General features: G+C 38.1%; 3 protein-coding genes across 3 annotated transcripts; all 3 read right to left on the reverse strand.

Moving 5' to 3' along the window:
- Positions 1-130: 130 nt before the first annotated feature.
- On the reverse strand, positions 131-5,052 carry noxo1a (NADPH oxidase organizer 1a). The gene is made up of 8 exons (XM_023284847.3): positions 4,906-5,052; positions 4,746-4,826; positions 4,592-4,664; positions 4,338-4,521; positions 3,187-3,368; positions 2,983-3,099; positions 2,778-2,895; positions 131-1,256 (listed from the first exon to the last, which is right to left on the reverse strand). Exons 1-8 carry the CDS (start codon positions 4,969-4,971, stop codon positions 551-553), a joined length of 1,527 nt encoding a protein of 508 aa, XP_023140615.2. The 5' UTR covers positions 4,972-5,052; the 3' UTR covers positions 131-550.
- A 4,060-nt stretch (positions 5,053-9,112) lies between these two features.
- Positions 9,113-14,711, reverse strand: gid4 (GID complex subunit 4 homolog). Its single transcript, XM_023284850.3, has 6 exons — positions 14,338-14,711; positions 13,784-13,843; positions 13,125-13,232; positions 11,829-11,930; positions 11,612-11,742; positions 9,113-10,847 (listed from the first exon to the last, which is right to left on the reverse strand). Exons 1-6 carry the CDS (start codon positions 14,560-14,562, stop codon positions 10,784-10,786), a joined length of 690 nt encoding a protein of 229 aa, XP_023140618.1. The 5' UTR covers positions 14,563-14,711; the 3' UTR covers positions 9,113-10,783.
- Positions 14,712-16,510: 1,799 nt separating this feature from the next.
- Positions 16,511-22,406, reverse strand: drc3 (dynein regulatory complex subunit 3). Its single transcript, XM_055005413.1, has 13 exons — positions 22,303-22,406; positions 22,007-22,197; positions 21,810-21,926; positions 21,559-21,725; positions 19,899-20,045; positions 19,612-19,731; positions 19,442-19,534; positions 18,504-18,698; positions 18,282-18,413; positions 18,005-18,077; positions 17,244-17,365; positions 16,882-17,013; positions 16,511-16,771 (listed from the first exon to the last, which is right to left on the reverse strand). Exons 2-13 carry the CDS (start codon positions 22,158-22,160, stop codon positions 16,664-16,666), a joined length of 1,560 nt encoding a protein of 519 aa, XP_054861388.1. The 5' UTR covers positions 22,161-22,197; positions 22,303-22,406; the 3' UTR covers positions 16,511-16,663.
- Between the last annotated feature and the right edge of the window lie 295 nt (positions 22,407-22,701).

Below are 22,701 nucleotides of genomic sequence, written 5' to 3' on the forward strand. Positions count from 1 at the left end.
CTGAGCATTTCTATACTGGTTTAGGTTATTTTTCGAAGATATAAGATCAAAATCTATCTTCACAAATCCATCTCAACTAGTTTACCGACAGTAAAATTACTGCATTAAATACAATTTAGGTGCAAAACGGTTTTGAAAAATGTTTTTTATTTGTTCTCAGCTCCTCTGTAACATGAGCACATCCATACATGGAGTGAATATTCAGTATTAACTGTCAACATCAAGGTTTTTCCAGTAGATTTTGATGGAGTTGTGTTAGCAGCAGCCTGATTGACCTGCACATGCCGGCATTTCAGACAAACATGTACCTTTCTGCAGTCAAAAGAACAAAATTAATCTCTATGTTCACCTGTAACAGTCTAAATGCGTATAAGCACAAGGTTTTCAGTATGGAAAATAAAAGCAATAGTGAGGAGGAGAATAATGTAGGCTTTGTTAAAGTATTAAAAGGCATATTTATATATAAAAGAAAAAGAAAAAAAAAGTCTTGTAACTCCATCCTTGTGTCATAGAATACATAGATAGTTAAATAGTAAAAATAAAGCTGGTTTCACCGGCTGATTATTTCAGTCTGCGTGGGTGCCAGGCCGCCCTTGCCGGCGTTCTTTCGGGTGATGGAGGTGCAGCGGCTGAGGATCTCCTGGGCCTGCGGTCTGGGCGGCACTTTGGGCGTCGAGGGTCCCTTGTAGAGGTTTGGGTCGGAGACGCTGGGTATTATTTTTCCCTGCGGGGTGTCCATTGAGGTCAGGTGTTTCCACGGCATCGGTGGAGGCGTCCGGCTGAGGCGAAGCTGCTCGGCGTAGCTCAGGCTCAGGTTTAAGGTGGAGCTCGCCGAGGAGGAGCTGAGGTCGTCGCTCAAGCTGAAGTCGGTGCTGTCGCTCTCGAAGCTGCCCTGACTGTTGGCCCTCAGGCTCCTGGGCTGCCCCTCATCTCCATCCATCTCCACTGTGATGGTGGGCGGAGGAGGTGGGTAGTTTGCAGAGGAGACGGCTGAGGTGTTTGCAGGAGCAGCTGGCCTTCTTAAAACCGGGGCGGGAGGCGGTTCGGATAAAACGTCCAGAGATCTGGACTTGTGCCTGCTGTCTGGCTGGAGAGGCGTGTAGGACCTGGTGGGTGGAAGCTGCAGCAGGTTTCCGTGGGAGTGGCTGAGGTTGGACTGCTGCTCTAGGATGGAGGGGGCGGCCGCCATACGAATGTGGGGACGGCTGTAGGGCTGCAGGTACATGGTGGGGATGTAGCCGGCTTTACCGTTATATCTGTAAAAAGACAGGAATGGAGAGGTGAAAACGGGCTCTGGAGTAAAACTGGAAACATCAAAATAGAAGTTATTCCTTAATTCAAGTTTATCCTCACACAGAAGGTGACAATTTAAAGAAAAAGCTGAATAAATGACCGGAAAAACTAAATGCAGATGTTTCCACAAAGGTAGACTACTCTAAACAGCATGTTTAAGAAAGCTGAGCAATTGATTCTGATTTCATATCAAGATCACAGGAAGAAAAGATGTATATGACTTTGGAAAAAGGTTCAATGTTGGGGCACAGATGGCGGGAGCTTCAGTCACAAAGATCAGCATTTAGATATGTTGTAAAGGCATCAGTGAGCAGGGATGAGGTTTTGGACGATATGTAAATAAATGTCAGCAACAACAGTCCATCAACAAATACACTACTGTTCAAAAGTTTGGGGTCACAGAAATTTCCTTATTTTGGAAAGAAAAGCAGTTTTTTCAATGAAGATAACATTAAATGAATGACAAATCCAGTGTAGACATTGTTAATGTGGTAAATGACTATTGTAGCTGGAAACAGCTGATTTTTAATGGAATATCTCCATAGAGGTACAGAGGAACATTTCCAGCAACCATCACTCCTGTGTTCTAATGCTACATTGTGTTAGCTAATGGTGCTGAAAGGCTAATTGATGATTAGAAAACCCTTGTGCAGTTATGTTAGCACATGGATAAAAGTGTGGGTTTTCATGGAAAACATGGAATTGTCTGGGTGATCCTAAACTTTCGAACGGTGGTGTAGATCAACTTTAACTCATTTCGAGCAACTTTTGTATATTGAACCAGATATATTAGCATGGATGCAGTGTAAAAACCCTTCATTACAAACATTTATGCACATTTAAGAGTGCAGTGGTGCAATGCTAAGGAACATTAAATTCAAGATTCAAAAGTTTTTGTCTCGTTCTCATAAAGCATGTGCAGTGAAATGCAAAGTGACTGTATAAGACATTATATAACAAAAAATCTTTTAAAACAAGGTGTTCTGTTGGCCCAAAATTCTTAATTTATGTTGTATTTTCATTAAATTTAAAATCTGTCTGCCTATACTTTAGCACATGCAGCCTTAACTGCTACTTTAACCATTTAATTCCACTGAAGCAAGTTTGTAATTTAGGGACTTGATGAATAATTTTGGATAAACAACTGCAGTTTTCACCTGTTGCTACCAGATTCTATAAAATGAATCAACCTGCTGGCCTCCACACTGCATCATTTGTGCTACAGCAGGACTGTGGCTCTTATTTATGCCGGCATGCTTGTAATGATGTGAGTCACCTTGTTTGTGTCATTCTGGCCTGACGAATGGAAACCAGATAATCTCTGCTTTACTATTCAGGTCGGTTTATTTTTACTGTCTACTATTGTATCCTCAACAAGGCTGTTTTTCTGGACAGTCATGGAGATGGATGTGGCTCCATCCACAATGAGTTTATCCTTGTTAAATAATCTGTAACAAAGATGGATGAGGGAAATGTTCGAGTACCTGATGAGCCACCAGCCGTTGTCAGACTTCTGCAGGACCTCCACAGTTGCTCCGATGGTTACGGTTATCTCGTCGTCTTTGGTGGCCTTGTAGCTCCGAACTGCGGTGTAAAGCGATCCTAGGGGCGGAATAAAGATCCTTAATATAATGCCACGTTACAGGTAGGAAAATATTAAGTGTTTAGATGGAGACAACCAAAAACTACCTCTTCCAGAAGTCCCATCCGTCTCATCTTCATCCCCATCATCATCATCCAGGCTCTCCAGATAGGGTGCAGGAAACCAGGCCATCTGCTTGGCTTCGTTCTCCACAAGCCACCATCCTGCACCGACACAAACGCTCATCAAACCGGCACCAGAGTTTGTATTTGGGGTTTTTCCAGCCGTTAACAAAGACGCTGTTTGCTCACCTGCTTTGTCTTTGATGAGAACGTCCACTTTTTCATCCAGGGCCACTTTGAAGGCTTTGTTCTTGGTGTCTTTGGTCTCATACGCAGCCACACATCTGTACGTCTCGGTGACAAATGGATGTGTCACGTTACCGCCGCCTACGTCGCTTCTTATTTCATCTTCTGAAGGCATGACCATGATGCTGAATGTAGGAGACGCAGGTTAACACACGCCACAAAAACAAGATTGTGCAAACTGATGCAGTAATCCACTTTATCCTCAGTTTGTTGTGCAATAAACACCCTAACAAACTCGTCTGGAGGTACTCGTTTAGCATTTCTACATCCTTGTCCTGGCAAACTTGCACTTCCCAGTTTTTGTCGACTTTCTTGAATCTCTGACTCTTCTGGCTTTTAAAAACGGTTGTATATTTTCAGTTCTTGTGCACAATTATGCTGCTGTTTCTGAGATATGTTGAAGGCTTTGAAACCAGCCTGCAGTTAGGAACCATCTCAATAATGGTTAGCTAAAAAAAATTTAAAATTGACAATTTAGTCTATCAAGCAAGTAAATACGGGTATAGAAGAAGCTGCAGTGTTTGTGACGTCTTAATATTTGCTAAAAGAACAATTTAAACATGTCTCTGCTGACTTCACTGCAGTTCCTGTCGGTACAGAAGTTTAAAATATGTTGGATAGCTGGATATGAGGTCAACACACTCCAAAACAACAAGCAAACTCATGGAATAATCTACGTTATCCCCAGTTTGATGTGCAATAAACACCCTAACCCACACATCTGGAGGTACTAGTTTAGTATTTCTACACCCGTGTCCTGGCAAACTAGCGCTTCTTTTAAATAAGGCTGTATATTTTTCAGTTCTTGTGCACGATTATGTTGCTTTTTCTTAGATATGCTGGAGGCTTTGAAACCAACCTGCAGCTAGAAACCATCTCAAAAGGGTTAGATAATTTTTTAAAAATCTACAATTTAGTGTATCAAGCAACTTTTAAGTATAAGTAAAGATGGATTTAGAAGAAGCTGCAGTGTTTATGCGGTCTTAGTATCAAAATAACTATTTAAGATTCCTCTGCTGACTTCACTGCAGCTCCTGTAGGTGCAGAAGTTTAAAATATGTTGTCTTATCTGTTAGAAACAGATGTTGTCCCACCTGTTCTTGGCAAACTCCGGCTGCAGGTCCTGGTCTTTGGGGTGGAAGAACTGGAGGAGTCCTGCAGACTGACAGACTCGAGGGTCGCAGCTCAGAAGCTCACTGCAATATTTCTGCAGAAACTTCAGCCGCACCATCGACTTGTTGGGACCCTTCTTCGGGCTCTTCTGCCTCATCTTTCCATCTAAAAGCAAACAGGACACCTTCAGTGGGAACTCCGTGTGGAAATGATGAGCTAAATGACGGAAACGTACCTCGAAACCTGGGGATGATCCTGTCAGACTTCCGTAGTTTGTCTGAGGGTGGAAATGCTTTCTTCATTTGTTTCTGGAATCACAGAAACAAATGTGTTATTAAAAAAGCCACAGGTTTGAAGTTTAAAGCACACATGAGGTCGTTTGTACTTACGTGCATTTTCTTGAATTCCCGAAAACTCCTGTAAACTACGATGTCGCTCTGGTCCGACCACAGCACCGAGGTCACGTACAGCTGCAGGACGGAAATCCACAGTTATTACTTTGCTCTTTAAGATCAGACTGTCTTCAGAAACAACCTCCTCTACACCTACTTTCTTCTTCTCCTTGTGCATCACTCCGACTAACTGGACGCTGATGGGATACCGCTCAGACTCCATGATTAAAAACTGGACAGAATCAAGCTTCTAAGTCTCCACCTGTTTGGACTGAAGCTGTGCGGCTCTGCAGGTGAACTTATATTCCCTCCACCTGAGCAGGTGTGGCTCTGACTCACAGCCACAGGTGGAAAATCAGTGACGTCCGACATGCAGGGAATTCTGAATTATTTCAAAACTGTACCCGTGTGGCATGATAAGAGTCATTACAGAACTGGAGGACATTTCATTTCCAGTTCCAGTCAAATTTCAAAGAATTCACGTACAAAATACTAAAACATGCAGTTGTTGTGTAAATGTTCTTTCCTGAGAGACCAAAATAGGAGAAAAGAATGTTTGGAAATATATCTAAATATACCAAATAAGTCTGGAGTTCCCCTAAAATGCCGTTTTTCTCTGATGACCAAACTGAATCTCAAATAAAACAGTTAAAATGAAATTTAATTCTCGTTTTTTTGGTATTATTTTTTCATTGATGTCTCTTGTAATTGTGGGAACATTTTTTAAATCAACAGAATATTTTAAATAATAATTATTATGCATGGAATGTGTCCCACAACATGTTAGCAGAACCTGTTGATGCTGTGTTTGGTTTTTGTCATTTTGTGTCTCGCTTTTGTCATTTTATGTCTTGTTTTTGTCATTTTGTGTCTCGCTTTTGTCACTTTATGTCTCATTTTTGTCATTTTGTGTCTCGCTTTTGTCGTTTTGTGTCTTGTTTCTGTCATTTTGTGTCTCATTTTCCTCATTTTGTGTCTTGTATTTGTTGTCTTATGTCTCGTTTTTCTCATTATGCATCTCGTTTTTGTTGTAATCTGTTTTGTTTCTGTCATTTTCTGTCTTGTTTTTGTCGTCAACACCATTTGGCCACAACATAAAACATCTGAGACCATCCTGAGGGAAATAATTCAGTGTAGCACATCAGAAATGTGTATTTATAATGAAAGAAACACCAGAAACAGTGATTAGTTTAATGCATGACATCATAAATACCTACTGACCTGAATAATTCAGATCTATACAGCCTGAATTTGAGATAAAGTCATATGACTGTTATACAATGTTTAGAATTCCATAATAAATCCTCTGCATTCATGTTAATAAAGGCCTCCCGTATGTAATCCTTCAGGCCTGCAGGCAGTAAGTCTCTGCTTCAGAATAGATAGTAGCCACCATTGTTCAAACCACACGAGGAAGTAGTTGCACACTTACATGTCACTCGTCTTTCCTTGTGGTATCGTTGGATTAAATGTTTCCTCCACCCTTCAGTCAGTCACATATGTTCAGCTGCAGCACGTACTACCTGTTGGTAACCAGGCAACAGAACTCAGACGCTAATTAAAGGTGACTACTTTACTTTTAATGCTGCTTTCTACTTCTATTCCACAACATTTCAGAGGTATAAGATGTACTTTTAACTTCCCTACATTGATCAGACAGCTGTTGATTCCACAGATTTTGGAACACAAAACATATTCTGAATTCAACTACCCTACAGTTTATAGGTCATTCCAGAGTTGGGCTTCAAAATGTTTGAAAAATAAACCTTTTCTTTTACAGTTTTCTGCTCCATATTGATCAATAATAGGTATTGATTGGCTCAGCTTCCACATCAATGGCAGCATTTTTATTCCATGTTTTCTGTGTTGTTTGCTAACCCTACTCTAATCACAGTAACAGGGTTGCTAATCCATGCTAATGTGATCTTTTTCTCAGCAGTAGAAGCTAGATATTTAGCTGCTGTTACTGCTGACCAAGAGGACAAACTGACTGATGGAAAACAGTCCAAAGAATTAGTCTGATCCTGATAATATGAGGTAGAGTGAGACATTCAATCAAGGCTGACAACATTATGAAAGTATGAAAAATAGAAGAGAGGACATAGCTTTACTCTACACATTCTATAGGAAAACTGTTTGATGATGTTGATGACAACAACAAGACATAAAATGACAAAAACAAGACAGAAAACACAAAAACATAATCAACGGGGTTGCGTGCATGTTGTGGGACTCACATTCTATGTATAATAATTATTATTTAAAATATTATGTTGATTTAAAAAAAAAAAAATCCCACAATTACAAGAGACATCAATAAAAAAAAAAACACACAAAGGAGATTTAAATTTCATCTAAACTGTTTTATTTGAGATTCAGTTTGGTCATCAGGGGGTGGGACAAGAGAAAAATGTCATTTTAGGGGGAACTCCAGACTTATTTGGTATTTTACAATATTTTCAAACATTCTTTTCTCTCTTTCTTTTTTTAGATTTGGTCTCAGGACAAGAACATTTACACAACAACTGCATGTTTTAGTATTTTGTACATGGATTATTTGAAATTTGATGGATGCAACTAAACTGTCGTCCAGTTCTGGAATGCCCCATAAACATGTTTACACAGCTGGAACAATTGCCTAATTAGTCAATTAAATTAAAATTAGAGCTATTATTCATCATTTAGTGCAACAGTTATGCCATTTCCCATGATTTTCAAATGTTTTTTACCTCCCCAACAATCAGCTGGGTCAATCAGCATATTATTACGATGCAATAGTATAATTATATAATAATGCAATTTCAATATTAGCTGCACTTGGAGAGAAAATAGTTGAAAATTACCTGCAGCTATGTCAGTAAAATTCTGCTTTTAAAGTTTAAATCAGATGATATAATCTAGAAAGGTAAGATTTTTTTTGTTGTATCGTCATTTTCTTTTAGCTACTATTAATACATTTTATGACAATATGTACATTTTTTAAAAAAAAATTTCAGTGCAATTTTTTTCTATCAGAATACTTTTACTCAAGTGTAGGATGTCAGTACATCCTCCCTCATCAAGTGCTAAAATTACCTCTGAATTATTGAACACAGCTTGTAAAGTTAATTTAATCTGTGCTGACAAAAGAACCGAGGTGGCAGAGGTGCTACCATTTTACTAAACTTAAAGGCAGATTAACAGATCCAAACAAGGTCATTTTACTGATCAATAAAGCAACATAAAGCTGGACTCTCGGGTATTATATTATTATGCACCACCGTTCCAAAGTTTGGGGTCATCCAGACAATTCCATGTTTTCCATGAAAACTCACACTTTTATCCATGTGCTAACATAACTGCACAAGGGTTTTCTAATCATCAATGAGCCTTTCAACACCATTAGCTAACACAATGTAGCATTAGAACACAGGAGTGATGGTTGCTGGAAATGTTCCTCTGTACCTCTATGGAGATATTCCATTAAAAATCAGCTGTTTCCAGCTACAATAGTCATTTACCACATTAACAATGTCTACACTGGATTTATGTTATCTTCACTGAAAAAAATGTTTTTCTTTCAAAAGTAAGGACATTTCTAAGTGACCATAAATTTCTGAACAGTAGTGTACATGAATTAAAGGTGCTCTATATTAGCTACAGTTGCTCCATAATACTTTACGTTGGTCCTCATTAAAGCTGCTCCATGTTAGTTGAAGTTGCTCCAAATGAGTTAAAGCAGACCTACACTATATGACCCCAAACTTTGAACAGTAGTGTATGTAGATAATGCTGCTAAAAAACTCATTTAACCCTCCTGTTGTCCTCATTTACGGCCACCAAAAAATGTTGTTTCCTTGTCTGAAAAAAATCCAAAAATTCTGCAAAAAAAAGTCCCCAAATTTCAGAAAATTTGCAAAACATTCAGGAAGAAAATTCCAATAATTCCTTAAAAGATTCCCTTAAAAGTTTTATTTTCAAAAAATTCCCCAAATTTGGCAAGAAAATTCTTGTATTTTTTAAAAATTTGTAAAAATCTTCCAAAAAATCCTAAAAATATCTAAAGTGATTACATTTGTATATCAGTAAAACTTCTGTTTTCTTTAAGAACATTCACAGAAAAATCAACCGAAAGATTAAAGATCAAAGATTTCCCAAAAACGTTGAAAATGTGGACATGATAAGTTGCACTGTGAGAATTTTTTTCCCCACATTTTCAAACTTTAAAACCCGCAGGACAACACCAGGGTTAAATGTGACCTTGAAGGAGTTTCCTTTTCATGGTCCACTACTGACATCTAGTGCTGCTGTCTACAATCTGATTCTCCGCACTGAGAGTCTCTGGATTATAAGAAACTCATGAAATAACCAGTAAGAATGCAGAGTTGTATTAAATATTTCTCTTTATTTCCTCATAGCAGAATTATAATACATCATCTTCCTTAGACTGACCTCTTCAAGTCAGATTTCCTCACTCAAGACTCAACTCCCAAATAAACGTTTCTCTGCTTACATTGCACATTTGGCCGTTTTCTGTTACATGATTAATAATAAAAAAAGAAAGAAAGAAAGTGATTTGGAAGGATTGTAGCGTCTGCAACCCACTTGCTTGGGTAAAAGATTACAGCACCAACTGTATTTCCACAGCGACCGTTGGAATCCAGTTGGCTGAACGTCTAGAAGCAGCAGACAGGCAGAGGGAGGACATGCACGCTCCTGCAGGTTACTTTTACATCAACCCTAGTCGGAAAATCCTACGAAGTCGATGAAAATCTCTCGCTTTTTACAATTTCTCTCACAGAAATCTAAGTCGGATTCCTTTAAAATAAGACAAAGCTAACCTAATCATGTCTTCTTTAAAAAAAAAAAAAAAAAAACAGCTTTACAAACATTCCATATTGTAAGGCAGCAGGTTTTTCCTAAAGTGTCAGAGGAGGTTTCATTCTTTCTCCATCACCTTGTCATGCAACACGAGTCAAACCGAACATTCTCCACCAGGGAAGCAACACTTTACACGAAGCTCTAAGTGTTAAATCGTGCTGCTGGGAAACAAACGCTGAAAAAAAAACATAAAACTACAGACTGTATAAAGGTTCACACATTCAGAACACTGCATTGCTTCTGTTGCATCACATCTCGACTTTTCCACTCCAGTCTCTTCTCTGCTAGTTTGACAAACTATGTTTTTTACACGAAAGAAATTTTCAAACATATCTGTGCTTCAACTGCTGGTCAATTTGCCTTTTTTTTCCCCCTGCTCCTGATTGAAAATAAATAAATAATTAACCACCTGAAAGTAAAAAGCTCAGGTGGACTGGAAGGAATTCTACCTGTTAGTGATCTTTGGCTTGCATAGACTAAATCTGACGTGAAGCCGTCTGACTGGACTTTTCAGAGGATTTCTGAAAAAAGCTTCACCTGTGTCACCTTTAGCTGTTGGGTTTCTGTTGCTAAATTGCCTCAACACACCATCCCTGCTCAAATAACCACCATATACACACAATCCTGCATAAAACGTAGACTCCTGCTCCAACCTTTTGGCAATAAACTCACCACTAATCGCGACGGGCGCCAAAATATATTGTATAACTACAATAAGACAAAAAAATTAAGCTTTTCTGAACAGAATTCTCTCCAACGCTCTTTTGCTTCGCAACTCTTAACTGAAAGGCAATCGTGTTAAGTGTCTCCAGTGACGGAAAAAAGAAGTTAATGAGGAGACGTGGAGATTCTGAGAGTGCACAGAAATCAGGTAGCAAAACAGACAAAAGTAAATAAAAACAGGCCAAAAAAAAAAGGGACAAATTAAAATTTCAATCAAACATCAGCTCTGCAGAAACCGTGAGAATGGTTCGTGTCTCACTGATCTTCCTCATTCTTCTCCTTCATCAGTGCCTTCTTTCCTTTCAGTCCAGCACAACAGTTCCTGACCACTTTTCATTTCCCCCGATGTGAGGAAAACTGGTCGCCTCCATTCCTGGCATTAAAGGGCTCCCATCCTATTAAAGCACAGGGCAGCGTGAACTGTCCCTTACATCACTTCCTGTGCTGTTGCGTCATCGAAATTCATAAATAGGCATACTGTGCTCACGAATATGGTTTAGGCTCAGAGACTGGTACCTGCAGAAGGAAAAAAAATGAATTAATGGACATAAACACAACAAGAAAAACACTCAGAGAAAGCAGTATTCCACCAAGGCTGCTCAGTTGCATCATTTCCGACAGATGAAATCTTTAATAAAAAATGACCTTGTGCTGAGCACAGGCGTGTGTTATGCATGTGTACATTATGTACGGATACCGAATCACGTGACCTAAATATGTAGAGGGCGACAGGAATTGATGGGACTCATAAACACCCCCACAATTTAATCAACTGTTTCTCGTACCATTTCTGACAGATAAGTCCCGATAAGTTCACAGCGGTGGATTTGTAGTAGAATCACAATCATGTGATCGTCAGCAGGCAGCTGACGTAGCGTTCACTTGTCATCAAAATTACTCGAAAACATGTCTAAAATGACTAAAGAATATCCAAAATAACTTAAAAAATGTCCAAAATGAGTCAGAAATTGGTGGAAAATGACTCGCAACATTTCAGAAATGGCTCAAAATGTATTCAACCTTAACATTAAAAATCTTTAACAAATCCATGGATCCAGACTATAAGCTGCATCACTGCCAAAATCTAATCACTTGGTCCTTGTGTCATTTCTGACCTTCCCGAAAATTCATCCAAATCTGTTCATCCGTTTTTAAGTAATGTTGCTAACAGACACACAGATGGACAGACAGACATATGCCGATCGTCACATAACTCTGCTGCGTTCCTTGGCGGAGTAATTAAAATAATTTTCCAGATAAATTTGTTTTTTAATATTTACCACTCTGAGCTCCTGTGGTAATAGTAGCCCTCTATAGTGGCGGTGGACTTCTGGAAGCAGATGTAGTAGAAGCCTGCAAACGAGGCTCCGCTGATGTCTTTGATCGTGTGGTCTGGAACTAGAAACTGCTCCTGGAATTGGAAGAAAAGCCAAGATTAGAGCTCGATGCCAAACAGAGAAAAAAAGGTGAATAGTCACAGGTTTATAATGCACCAACCTTCCACCTCATGAAGATATAGTCACTTTTCTCCAGCGCATCATAGTCAAAGTCATCAGAGTTGAAGTTCTTGCCGTACTTGTAAAAAGCCTGGAACTTGCCCTGGTGAGAACAATGACAACTGCAATCAGGTACGTCGAATTTGATTTTGCTAAGTTATCAGCTGACATGGTACTTATTTATGGCTACAATCAAACAAATAAAATCCAGATGAACTGATATCTGACCTCATTCAATCCAATGGTCATTAGAAAATATATCTGCACATTATCTACAGATATGATAAATCAGCCACAGTTCACTGAGTGCACTCGACCTGCTAGGAGGGAGTCTTCTGCAGTTTATTAGGTCATTCTGCAGAACAACCTGTACTATAATCATATGATATCTGAAAACGGAGCTTTATCAACTTGTGATTCCTGCACAAGAACTACTGTTGGCCTACCATTTTTAAATGTTGAGCTGTACGATGCAAACTGCAATTTGCAAAGTTTGCACTTGAATTTTTGGATTTCCATTTCAGCAAAATGCAGCAACTTCTCCAGCAAAAGTCCAACTAATATGGAGCCAATTAGGCGTAAATATTCAGTAAACATCAAATAAGTTAGACCTAGCAGTGTCCATTAGGTTTGGTGAGTACAAAAACTTTCAAAATGCTGAGTTTTTTACAGGTAGTCTGCTTATCCTAGGAGGACAAATATAATGGATTGATCCTCACAGACTTTTCTCTTTAACAAACTTAACTCTGTGATTGTCCAACCAGTAAGAATTGGGAGGGATGAGATTATGTCAACCAACCAATCAAGCAGTAAAGCTGAATTCTACAGCCTTAATTTGTTATGAATAATGCTGTTTCTTGATTTGGTAAAGCTGAACACTTCTTTTCTCACAACAAAATCACCAGTGCTCCACCTGGCTGTCTCCATCTACAGGTAGCCAAACAACAGCCAAAAAACAAAAACAAAAAATGTTACATAATTTCCAGGTTTTTCTGGAAAATGTGAGTTTACAAACTGGTTGGATGAAGAGCTGCAGGTTATAAATACTTAGTATAGTTTGGGTAATCTGAAACTTCCCTAAACATGTCTGTTCAAACTCAAAATGTCATGTGATGATAGAAATCCTGCAGTTTGCAAATATTAAACCGAGTGCACAAACAGGTCACCAAATGTGCACTTTGTTGGTTAATGTATACTTTACTGTCCAAATTCTTAATTCACCGGTCATTGCTTAATTATTAACATTCGTACCTGCAACCAAGCGATAACAGTGAAAAGAAAAATTTGCAGGACATACCCAGTGCTTTCTGTCCACATCCTCATCTGCGTCCCACTTCCTCGTTAAAAAAGGCCTCTTTCGGCTGATAATTTCACCAGCAAAGAATGTTGTTAGAGTGGGATACTCCTGTCACAGACAAAGAATGAGAAAGGAAAGAAAAGGTTTTTAAATGGCTCGAATCAATCCACCACTGTGCAACATGGTTATGCAAATTTCCTGTCATGAACCATGCAACAGCAGGTGTGATGCAACCTTTATGACAATCCTAAGAGTCCTTTTCACACGACCTAATTATCTGCAGACATCAGGATACAGCCGTGCAGCTTCTGCAGCTTTCCGTGCTGCAAATCCGACAGTGGAGGGAATTAAAACCATTTTGACTTACTGCCTTTCATATAAGCTTTGCAACTCTCTACAGCTCGATACAGACGCACACAGCCTACTCATCTTTCACTCCAGACGAAATGTACTGCTGCTGACCTTTTTGCTTCCATATGTTGCATAATGTAACGGCTATACATTTGACACACTTAAGAGTGAGCAGTGAGACCTACTGACTCACATTTGTGTCTACATCTAATCTAACACAATTCAGCCTATATCAAACAAGCAGAAACTAGTTTGAGATTAGAATAAAGGTCAGTCTTACTAGGCCTGACCTAGTTTCGGGGGCTTACCTCAGTCAGGCCTTTGATCTTCAGGTAACCACACAAATATGAGTCCTCCACAGTGACATGCTGTTCAAGATAAATAGATGTAGGTTACACTAAATTCTGTCTCGCTGGCTTCAAAGTGCAAACAATGCTGTCATTATTCACTTTGATAAAACAAAATCAAGAAAGGTATGAATGAGATAAAGCTCAATAAGTGTGCCAGTATGTAGATCTTTTATTTAATGTTAGTAATAGTGCTGACACTGCTGTCAAAGTCAATATTAGCTGTAGCTGGATACTTGGGTAGCTTGTTGCACAAAATGCTAACATGTTTGCATTGAGCTAATACAGATTTAAAAACGTTAAGAATTCAAAAATGGTCTAAATTCAGAATGCAAGAGCAGAAACAGTCAACTGGGATGGTTTAAAATTAGGTCAGCGTGTTAGCAAAATAAATTTTAAAAAAGCTACAGCAGCTAACGTCAACTAAATTAGCAAGTTAGCAATTTGGGCTACACATATGTTGACTTTGAATATGATAATAAATAAACAAATATTCAACGAAAAACACAAATCACCTGCAGAACAACCTCCACGTCGTAGGAGTTGCCTTTGCTCTTCTGGTAGCCCCGAAACTGCGAGCCGCTGTACAGCAGCGAGGTGGCTACCCCGGGCTGGTAGGTGTTGATCGGGGCAGGGGGAACAAGCGAGGCCGAGGATGGGCAGGCCGAGCCGGTGGTAGTGCAGCACTCCGCTCGGACAGGCATGATGAGCGCCAAAGTGCCTCCGTCAGCAACCGTCATGAACGTTGTGACCGAGGACGCCTCAGCCGAACGGGGTCCTGACAGAGGAGCGTCTGCCAGCCGCGCCGAACCTCCGCGGTCCGAAACTTTGCTCAAATTTGTGAGCTGCCCACCGACTGACGGCTGAACCGGGGTCCTTCAACGTCTCATTGGAGAATCCTGCTTCCTTGAATCTCATTGGCTAGGAACGAACTTAAGCAAGACGCTGATTGGCTAATTTCACCGAACGTCATCCTGGGAGTTGTATTCAATTTTTAAGCACTACAGCGCCCAGTAGATGAGAGAGTAATAAAACTCATTAACTCAAGTGCAAGTATCTGGTATTTGTATTTTACTAGAGCATTTCCATTTTATGCTGCTTTATATTTCCACTCTGATATTTTTCTGGGGGAAATATTTTACTTCCAAGCACATTCTCATTTGCACATTCTGTTAATTTGCACAAATATTGTCACTGTTGTATATTCTGTTGATTTATCTATATTACACAATATTTTATTATTCATTATTTTTATTATTTGTTTATTATATTTTTAAAATATTATTTCAATTTATTCATGGTATTTTTTATTTCACTTTTTAATTTAATTTAATTTAATTTAATTTAATTTAATTTAATTTAATTTAATTTAATTTTACCTTCACTTTATACCTTAATATTCTGTGTTGTCTTATTGCTTTACCCCTTTATTGAATATCCATGCTGTTGTAACACCTTAATTTCCCTCTGGAGGTTAATAAAGTCATCTAAGTCTACTTTATATTGTCTTGTGTTTCTTTTATATCTTGTCATAATATATTCATTTTTTTAATCCCCTGTTGCTAAAAAGGTGTTTCATAAAGAAACCTATCTTACTTTGGCTTGCATTCCAAGGCTATTACAGTCCCAAATATTTTACTTTCTACCTCGCTGTATTTGTTTGGCAGCTTTAATTACGATTACTATGAATAATATAACAAGCTAAATATTAATTCTGTGGTTTCCAACCTTTTTGGCTTCTTACAAAAAGCAGTGTGTAGTATTGCCAGCTCAACATTGATTTTTCCTTCAAACTTCTCATATGATTTTTTAAAAATAATTATTAAAATAATCCAACATCCAACCAACAATCAAAGATTAGAGAAAAAAGTCTTAAATCTGAAAACAGCTTTGTGTATCAGAACTTTTTTCTTCTTTCCTCTCAGGTTAATCATCTGACAAGCCCCTGAAATTATCTGCTGTCTGTTTATAAAACTATATATAAAGTCGCTCAAACTCGCTCCACCTGCAGCAAATACAAGAGTAACGTGCTGCTGACACACTTAATAATTTAACAATGTTCTAAAAAACAATAAACTAGTAGTCTGGTACTTTTATTTTACTAAATCAATGACATTTTGCTGCTAAGGCTTATGACCTTTTACTTAAATAAGAGTTTTCATGCAGGACTTTTACTTGTAATGGAATACTGTTGCATTTCTGTCTTGGTACTTTTACTGAAGTCAAGGATGTGTATGTTTCTACCACCAGTGGTTTTGGTGCCTGTTTTAGAAAGCATAACCTAATTTAAAGCGTGGAAACACTAAAATGAATAATTCAAGACATTTTTGTGGGCTGCGTAGTGGTTAGCACTTTCGCCTTGCAGCAAGAAGGTCCCTGGTTCGCGTCCCGGCTTTCCCGGGATCTTTCTGCATGGAGTTTGCATGTTCTCCCTGTGCATGCGTGGGTTTTCTCCGGGTACTCCGGCTTCCTTCCACAGTCCAAAAATATGCTGAGGTTAATTGATTATTCTAAATTGCCCGTAGGTGTGAATGTGAGAGTGCTTGTTTGTCTATATATGTAGCCCTGCGACAGACTGGCGACCTGTCCAGGGTGTCCCCTGCCTTCGCCCGAGTCAGCTGGGATAGGCTCCAGCCCCCCCCGCGACCCTAGTGAGGATTAAGCGGTGTATAGATAATGGATGGATGGATCTCAAGAGCTAAATACAGCAACAGGCAAAATTTTGGCTCACATTTTTAGTTGCATATAATACAAATACAGATATTATTAAAGACATAAATACTTGTACACAGCAAAATTTGCCATGTTTGTCCAGTCAGGTTGTCATTTTTGGCCAACATATTACTGACTCTGCAACAACAACTCCTCCAGCTGCTCCTTTAAATGCTCCGTATATCTCTGGATGTCCGAGATGCGTGTGCGGTTCTGCTTGAGCTCTTTGTCTTGAATCTTGATAAAGAGAAAAAGAAAAACATAACGACAGTGTGAGATAAAGAGGAGAGATTCATTGTTCTTATTTAAATCTACGTGTTTGTTTTGGTGTAATTTCAGTTCTCTACCCCTTTAATGAGGGTCACTTTCCAGCCACTGAGTCCTCCGACCAGCCGGGTCTCTCGCTCACTGATCTTCAGCAGGTGGTTGTCATGGCTGGTGGCCACAGCGTCCATCACTGCATCTTTCTCTGTAAACAGCTATTAATAGAAAACAGAGGAGTAGAAGATGAAGGCACTGATTCTGTAAATTAAATGTGTTTTAACCTCATCCGACCTGCAGCCTTGATGCAGGAAAATGCAACTACAAAAGTACAAATTAAAAAACTAACTAACCAACATGTTCAATTAGTTCAACAGATAACACTGAAACACTGAATCACATTATAATCCTGCATTTTGTAGTTTGGTCTAAAAAGTAAAACACTGACCACTGCAACATGATCTGGCAGGTCCTCGTCCAGGTTCCCTTCGGCCACTTTCTCCAGAGTTGCAACAGCAATTTGTTTCACCTTCTGATGATAACTGTCTTCCATATCCCGAAACTGAACAAATGTATGATTGTGTCAAAGAGGTCATTTATGCAGAACTGGATTACTCATAGGGCAAAATGATCAAACAGCCCCCTGGGATTTAAATGTTACCCCATTCAAATTATTGACAGAAAGCAAAGTTCAAAGATAAAAAAAATCTTATTCACAAGTGAAGGCAGTTTTTTCTACGATACATTATTCAAAATACATCAAAAATATACACTACTGTTCAAGTCCATGTTTTCCAAGAAAACTCACACTTTTATCCATGTGCTAACATAACTGCACAAGGGTTTTCTAATCATCAATGAGCCTTTCAACACCATTAGCTAACACAATGTAGCATTAGAACACAGGAGTGATGGTTGCTGGAAATGTTCCTCTGTACCCCTATGGAGATATTCCATTAAAAATCAGCTGTTTCCAGCTACAATAGTCATTTACCACATTAACAATGTCTACACTGGATTTATCATTCATTTAATGTTGTCTCCATTGTAAAAAAACTGCTTTTCTTTCAAAAATAAGGACATTTCTAAGTGACCCTAAACTTCTGAATGGTAGTTTATTAACCGTAAAAACACAGTAAAGAGTTCTGTTAGGACAATAATGATTCAGAGTTTACAGAAGTTACTGCAAACAAGCATTTCAAAAAGGATATATGCTGGCTACAGTTTCGCTGAAGTTTCCAACCATGTCTGAGATGTTTTGGTCAAACTTTAGGATGCTATCCTGAAACGAACAGGAAGCATCACTGTGAGTAAACATGAAACTAAAGCACAGCGTCAGAGTTTCAAATTCAATCTTCAACACAATTTAGGATAATCTTTGTAAAGTAATATAAGAAATTATTCAAATTCAACTAAAAATGTAGCTTTAAAGAAAAAACTTTCATTATTTTTTTTGTAGATTTGATCCCTTAAATGCAACTTATACCTCTATCTGGCTGACCAGCTGAAACTCCAGTGTCATGAGGCTTTTGCAGAGCTGGTTGATTTCATCATTGCATTGGTTGATCTTGACGTCAAGTTCGTCCAGGTCGGATATCTGCTGCAACTCTGCTTTACTCTGTAAAGGTGAAAACACAAGAGATAATCTAATGCTAATTACTAACACCACATTTACTATATCTATGTAAATCATGATACACCTGTATACCTCTTTGTGCTGCTCATCAAACCTTTCCAACATCTGTGTTGCTTTCTGCTGGTAATCAGCTGCAACCATATCCAGGTCGCTACAGAAAGAATTCACCTCCGTCTGCCTTCGTTGGAGCTCTGTCAGGCCCATTTCAAATAACTGCACACACAGCTCCACCATTTGGTTCTCAAATGTAAGTGCAAGGTCAAGGAACTCCAGGAATGATTTGTATGTGAACTACAGGCCAAACATTTGGAAGCAACTTCAAGTCTCTGTTCACAATGTCTTTCCTAAAAAGGTAAAAAAAAATAAAATAAAAAAACGGTATGAGTTCTATGGATTTTGGGATGTATTTACTGCATAATCAGACTTTGCTGTCATTGATATGCACCATTTAATTTAGTCACAGGTATCTAAAACTAAACAATATAGTATTTTACTTTAAAAAAGACAAAAAAACAACAAAAAAATACAAAATATTACAAAAGTGAGACACAAAACATCAAAAGAGAGAAACAAAATGACAAAAAATGAGACTAACAACACAAAACAAGTTTTAAAAAAAAGAGAAAAAATTTGACAAAAAATTACAAAGCAACAAAAAATGGACAAAAGCGTGAAACAAAACAACAAAAATGACACACAAAACAATGAATAAAGCAAAACACAAATTGACAAAAATGAGACAAAAGAACACAAGCGAGATCGAAAGGAAACAGAATGACAATGAGAAACAAAACAACAAAAACATGAGACAAACGACAAGAGTTAGACAAAAAAAGACAAAAAAAACAACAAAAACAAGACAAAATATTCCAAAAATAACCATCATCTTTTTTTGTACAAATGTGACCTTGCCTCCAAACTTGTGGCCTGTAGTGCATGTTACCAGTAACACACCTGTACGGATTAGAAAACCAGGAAAACAAAGGATATGTTCGCAGCAGAGGAGCTACTTCTGGAATGAGGCGGAACGTTTCTGCCTCGGGATCATCTTGAAACAGGCTGTTAAACAGATAAGACCCATTAAGGGACTCCACAAAGGCATCCTGCAAGAAAAAACAGGTTAAATATTATTTATACGTCGCAACTACTGCGTCAACTAACACGAGCTTTTTATTATTACTTTGTGTAGTTTTAGTTCAGCCTCCTGGCGTCTCTGAGCCTCTTCATGTTTTTGTCTCTGCAGCTCTTGTTGTTGCATCTTCTCTAGGACATGTTGGTATTTGATAGATGCTTCATTTCTCTGTACACACACAGACCAGTACATGATGAATGATAAAAAAAAACTTTATAAAATGGGCATAGTCATGCTTTTAAAGAAAATGTAGATGAAAAAGTGCAACTTTAAAAGAGAAAGGAGCTCTAATCTTCTGTGACTCCAGCAGCTTGGGTTTGTGTCAGAACACTTACTACTGCACTGTCCAGGACCCTGTAGTTGAGGTACGTCAAGTTTGGCATATGAGCAGCGATGAAAACTTTGTAATCGTCTTCTTTAGTGACAGGGTTTCCATATAGATTGAGTGTGAACAGCTTCTTGAACTTCTTGAGCTGCAGCACCTTTGGAATGCATTAGCATAGCATTAGATCAGGGGTGTCAAATATGTGGCCCGCAGGCCAAAATCGCCCACTAAAGGGTCCAATCCGGCCCACTTTACAAAGGGTAAAAATTACAGAGAAGACATTAACTGCAAATCATAAATTTGTAAAATTGTAAATATAAAACAATTTCTAGACCATGACAACTTGTTTTGCTCTTAAAGTAAAATACCAGATTGTTTGTTGTTCTTTTGTCGTATGTCTCATTTTTGCAAGATTTTGTCTTGTTTTTGGCATTTTGTTTCTCGTTTTTGTCATTTTGTGTTACCTTTTTGACTCACTTGTATTTTTTGCCTTTTTTTGTCATTTTGTGTTTTGCTTTATTTGTTGTTTTGTGTATCGCTTTTGCTTTGTGTTTTTTTTTGTCTCGCTTGTGTTGTCTGTCCATTCTTTTGTTTTTTTGTTTCTCGCTTTTGACATTTTTTGTCTCATTTTTGGAGTATTTTGTCTGCTTTTTGTTGTTTTTTTGTCATTTTCTGCCTTTCTTTTTCGTTTGGCTCATGCTTTTGTCATTTTGTGTTTCCTTTTTGTCTCGCTTGTGTTTTTTGTCTTATTTTTGTCATTTTGTGTTTTACGTTCTTTTTCATTATGTGTTTTTTTGTCTCATTTGTGTCCATTGTCCATTTTTTTGTTGCTGTTTTGTTCCTCGATTTTGCCATTTTTTTTGTCTCATTTTACAAATATTTTGCCTGGTTTTTGTTGTTTTTTGTGGGTTTTTTTTGCCTGACTTTTATCACTTGTCTAATTTCTTTTGTCATTTTGTTTCTCGTTTTTGTCATTTTGTGTTTCATTTTTGTCTCGCCTGTGTTTTTTGTCTTATTTTCATCATTTTGTGTTTTTACTTTTTTCACTATTTGTGTATCATTTTTGTTGTTTTGTGTTTTTTTTTTTGTCTTGCTTGTGTCGTTTGTCCATTTTTTAATTGTTTTGCTTCTCGCTTTTGCCATTTTTTGTCTCATTTTCAAATGTTTTGTCTTGTTTTTGCTGTTTTTTGGCATTTTTTGTCTGACTTTTGTCATTTCGATCATAAAATGACTATGTTGTTCAGTTAGATACCTGTGACTAAAGGTTTCGTGCCTTTGTAGAGAACCTGTGATCTGCAAGTTTTGATGTGTAAATGATAAACTGAGGCACGATGTTGTTGGAATTTAACTTATTTTCATTAAGAATTTTCAGTTTGTTCATAATGTTTTGTAAAAAGATAATTCATTCAGTGTGAACATGTTCAGAATGTACTTTTTCGCACGAAAACAAAGGAAAATATTTGCAGTTGTAGTTATTTATAGGTAATTATGCTGTGATTTTATTGGTCCAGATCACTTGAGCTCAAAATTGGCCTGCATGTGGCCCCTGAGCTAAGACGAGTTTGACACCCCTGCATTAGATAATAAAACTGAAACTGCAGCGTGTTAATGTTGCATGGTAGTTGCAATACAAATGCAGCATATTGCATGTGTTTTGTGCATTTTCTCACATTGTCCAGCTCTTCAATGAGGTTGTTTGCAATGAAGAAATGAGTGATATTTTCAAGTGTGTCCACGTTTTCAATGACGGAGATTCTGTTGTTGGACAAATCCAGCACTTCAAGTTTCTGCAGAGCGGCGAGACCCTCGATTTTTTCGATCCTGTTGAAAGATAGATCTGAAACACACATAATCATATGTTCAGTCTGCATTTTTAGTACAATGAGGAGAAAACGGGTACAAATGTGGAGCTCTGTCTTACTAATCCATGTCAGATTAATCAGATGGTCCAGGCCCTGAATCTTCTCTATGCAGTTGTTATTCAAATCAAGCTTTTCCAAAGATTTAAAATCCCACAGGTTGTCGATCTTCTGGATGTCTGTAAACAAACAGCCTCTGATTTAACTTCAACTTAACACACATTCATACAGCGGCTGGTAGTTTTATGATTTGCCTCACTTTTGTACTCCAGACGCAATTTAAGGATTTCACTAAAGTGGATTTCCTTGAGTTTGGGGAGACACCAGGCCTGTTTTGGATAAAGTTGCTCAAGCGCAGTCTCCATCAGAAACTCCTCATCCATCGTAGTGGGCGTAGCTTCACCAGAATACATCCTCTTACTGCTGTTACTGGAGGCACCACTTTACACTCTGGGAAGAAAGTGAAGGAAAATGCATTATTGGTTGAAGAGGATGCCAAAGAAAGAAATAATAACATTAAAAAGGTTGCTAAATCAGTGCTAAAATGAATCATACCTAAATACAACAAGAGTAGAATCTATCTGCTGTTGTTTTTGGTAGTAAAAGCTGGTAAAAAAAAACCCCACACAAAACAAGTTTTAGTACCTTGATAAAGTCAGTGTATAACTGCTTCCCTTCGTTGTTTACGCGCTGTTACGTAGCAACAGGCTCGTTTCAAGCTGTGTTCAAGTACCCCCAACTGACTCTGTTAAAATAAACTTAATCCTCAAAATACTACGTTCTAGGGTTTCCATAGTAATATATGTAACGATAAAACAAACCAAAATACTGGTTGTTTAATGATCACACAAAGACTTTGTACGCATTTTCTTTCGTTTAACACATTTTTTCAAAAGTGCAATCTGAGATGTATTCAGTCAACAGTAATGTATATTTATAATTAATATTTTAAAT

The sequence above is a fragment of the Amphiprion ocellaris genome, chromosome 19, assembly GCF_022539595.1.
Source record: "Amphiprion ocellaris isolate individual 3 ecotype Okinawa chromosome 19, ASM2253959v1, whole genome shotgun sequence".
Lineage (NCBI taxonomy): Eukaryota > Metazoa > Chordata > Actinopteri > Pomacentridae > Amphiprion > Amphiprion ocellaris.